The following is a 3,708-nucleotide window of genomic DNA, read 5'->3' as shown; positions in this document are numbered from 1 at the left end:
CATATCGATGTGCATTACCATTTCATCTGGGACAGCATCGATGAAGGGAAAATCAAGCTGACCTATACTGCAACTGAAGAACAGCTGGCAGATCTTTTTGACAAAGGCTCTCGGGCGAGCAAGATTCCAGCAACTGATCACTCAAATCAGTGTTAAATCAGTTTTGTGAGCTGGTGGGAGAAATGTCGCCAAATAACCTGCTGCCCAGTTGGTCATCGGAGAGACAGCAAACACTTTACTGAAAGTTTCTGCATCTGCATTCAGTTAATGTAGTCCGCCAGATAAGTGTCGTTGTTCAGGATGCAGTATTCAGTGTCTGTTAGTCCAGAGGTAAGTCTTTAGGATCTAGTGCGCCTTGATGCATGCCTGCATCCAACCAGGGGCCGCTGGTAGGTCGTGGGATGGCACCATAACAAGTGCGTTGCGTGTGTGCGGGATTAGTTGAGCCATTTATTTAGTTGAGCCATTGATTCGGCGAAGACTGACGGAGTGGATCATCTCATTTGAATGTGGTTTAATTTGGCTGACTGATCCGAACGCTCTAGTGAAAAGACAAGGGCTCTGAAATTCGTAGAGCATGCGGCTAGAATAGCTCAAAAGGTTCCGCGCCACGAAATGGAAATCCTCTTAAATCCCAACCACAAGAAAACTGTTGGCAAAGGAAATTCTTGGGACACAGAAGGAAAAGGATGTGGAAAATGATGAAATTCCAGACATCACCAATCTTTTTCCTCTCCGAACCTTAGCTACGATATATCACAACATATAAGAATTACACAAAAGAAACAAAGAAAGAAGATGTGTTGTTTTGATTGTGACCCGAAAAGACGCAAATTTGTCTGGAGACGTGTTCTCTCCCTTATGTAGGAGACTGTTCTTGAGCCTTCAATCCCATCAATTAAAACAATAAAATCTCGTTTGAGTGCAACCTTTTGTTAACTAATGCACCTGTGTGATAGCTGAAGTACTCTTTGTGTGCTTCTATGTGCATCAGCGCATACCGTCAGTCAGAGTCAGAGCTGATGCCCGCTGTCTGTAACAGACCAGCATTACTGGCGGCGGCGGCGGCAGCTTCAGCGCCGGTGTCCTCCTTCCACGAGGCGTCGGTTTCGCCCCACGACCGCGGGCGGATGCCGGTGCGGAAGTAGACGACCATCTCCAGCGCCTCGAACACCTTGTATCTGTCAAGCAGCCCGTTCCACATGCCGCTGACGATGCAGTAGTTGGTGTTGTACGGCTGGCGGTGGTGCGCGGCGTGCTGCGCGCGCGACACGAGCACGCCGGCGTCCTGCAGCGCCTCGACGCCGGGCGGCAGCCTGCGGCGCTTCTCGTGCGCCCACGCGTGGAACTGCTGGCTCAGCACGACGCACGCCGTGAAGGCGCCGACGAACGCGTGCGCGGCGGCTGGCGCGCCCGTGGCGGAGAGCGCGGCGTCGACGGGGGCGAGCGCGAGCGCGGCGCCGCGCGCTAGCGCGTGCAGGTTGTTGCATGTCTCCCGCAGCGTGATGGTGGACGGGTAGCGGTGGTGGCCCTGGAACGCGGCGATCTGGGAGCCGAACACGGGCGTGGCGGCGTCGCCGTAGTTGTCGACGAACCAGTGGTAGACTCCCGTGGCGAGGTCTGCGAGGGAGTAGGCCGCCAGCGCCGCGGCGATTGGCTCCGCGGGCGAGCCGGAGCCCGAGGCCGCGAGGGAGGCGGACGTGGACAGGGAGGAGAGGATGGCCGCCGTGCCCGCCAGCGTCCACGCGCGCTGCGGCCACGTCGACCGCAGCTCGTCCTGGTCGGGGCGGAACCGGATGGACAGTGATGGCGACGGCGACGGCGGCGCCGATGACGTCGTCGTTGCTGCCTGGCAGGGCGGCGGCGACCGGTGGACTGGCTGGAGGTGGCAGCGCGGGATCAGAGTATACATGGCTGCCTTCTACGCGTCCACGCGTGCAGGGAGCTGTAGCTGTGGGCTGTATGCAACGGAGACCTCGAGTGGAAAACACTGCAACGGCAACGAACTGGAGGACTGGCTATACGTATGGTTGGGCTTTGCATGGGTCGCCTATTATTTATGTCTTGTGTTGTGCGGTGTGATCGGCATAGACGTGGGCATAACGCCATAACCACCGGAAAAGTCGGCGGAAAGTTTTTTTTATCGGTTTTGCCATTTTATTGTGGTCGACGCTTCGCTAGAGTATGGCTTTCTCAAGTCTGGGCTGTTGGCTTCTTTATATATAATACTTCTTCCGTTCCTAAATATAGTCATTTCTAGTCTTTATTTATCCACATTCATTTGAATAATAATATATTTAGACATACATATCAACCGTTTTTTTAAATTTACTAATAAATATATGTTTAGTCTAAAAAGAATAATATATGGGACGGAGGGAGCACTACCGGAATCGCGTTCTTTACCGAGTGTCTAAGACAATCGGCAAAGGCTATTTTACACTCGGCAAATGCTTTGTCGAGTGTAACACTCGGCAAAAAACACTCGGCAAATATTTCATCGGTAAAGGGTTCTTTGCCGAGTGCTTTTTTTCGAACACTCGGCAAAGACTTTGCCGAGTGTCAAAAAACACTCGGCAAAGAAAAACACTCGGCAAATTAAGAATCAAAAAAATTAAAAAAACAGCAAATCATTTTTTAAATTCTAGGAACAACTCTCCAACCTACTCTATTTTTAAAATTCTAGGAAACAACTCTCCAACCTACTCTATTACCTTACCCGTTGCTCTATCATTTTTAACTATTATTTTGAATCAAACTTATATGTTTTGTAAATGTTGAGATTCGAACTCGCAACCTCTCTCTCGCGCATACGCTCCTATACCACTACACTACTACACCAATTATGTTTATATTACGTTTTCATTCCCCATGTACTATAACAAATCGAGAGTAATTTGATTATTTAAGGCACTAAATGAGTTCATTTGAAAATGTGACCAACTATAAAGTTGCATACCTTTTTGAGATCTACAAGTTTTATTTTAATAGTTTCTACATCCGAGACCGTTTACAAAATTTGAATTTTAAATTTGAAAACTTCACACGAAATTTTCAATGATAAGATGATTTTAAATCAAAAAATTGTCAACTACAAAGTTTCATTACATTTCAAGACCTACAACTTTTATTTTGGTGGTTTTTCCATCCGAGACAGTTTGAAAAATTCAAATTTCAAAATTCAAACATAGTTTTGCATAACAAGATGATTTCAAACTAAAACATTTTCAACTACAAAGTTTCATAACTCTTCAATACCTACAACTTTCATGTTGGTGGTTTTTTCTTTCGAAGTCGTTTTCAAAATTCAAATTTTAAATTTTTTAAATTCATACGTGGTTTTCGTTGACAATATGACTTCAAATGAAAAAGTTGTGAACTATAAACTTCTATAACTTCTGAAGATCTACAAAGTTTATTTTGGTTTGTTTGGTCATTTGTTTATCTCAGATGATGGTTCTAACAATATGCACAAATTCTATACGTCTCTCTCGTAGTTTCATAAACTACGAGAGAGATATAGGTTTTATGAACAAATTTATTTTTATTTTGTCATATGAAGAAATGTTCAATATATAAATTGTACATCATGATGAGTTATACAAATTTGTAGTTGAAAACTTTTTCATTTGAATTAATTTACTACTTTAAAATGTGATTTTTAAATTGACTTTGCCTAGTGTTGGAGAAAAAACACTCGGCAAAGAG

The 3,708-nt window shown here is 45.6% G+C and overlaps 1 protein-coding gene across 1 annotated transcript; it reads right to left on the bottom strand.

Annotated features, from left to right (window-relative positions):
- Positions 1-692: 692 nt before the first annotated feature.
- Positions 693-2,061, bottom strand: LOC103641109 (fatty acid desaturase 4, chloroplastic). The gene has a single exon (XM_008664482.3). It carries the CDS (start codon positions 1,910-1,912, stop codon positions 1,004-1,006), a length of 909 nt encoding a protein of 302 aa, XP_008662704.1. The 5' UTR covers positions 1,913-2,061; the 3' UTR covers positions 693-1,003.
- Positions 2,062-3,708: the final 1,647 nt, after the last annotated feature.

This window comes from Zea mays, chromosome 10, assembly GCF_902167145.1.
Source record: "Zea mays cultivar B73 chromosome 10, Zm-B73-REFERENCE-NAM-5.0, whole genome shotgun sequence".
In the NCBI taxonomy this organism is placed as follows: Eukaryota; Viridiplantae; Streptophyta; class Magnoliopsida; order Poales; family Poaceae; genus Zea; species Zea mays.
This window is presented reverse-complemented; position numbering and strand designations above follow the sequence as displayed.

Bases quoted from the DNA above. Each gene is read 5' to 3' on its own strand.
- LOC103641109 (XM_008664482.3), bottom strand. From the start codon at position 1,912: ATGTATACTCTGATCCCGCGCTGCCACCTCCAGCCAGTCCACCGGTCG.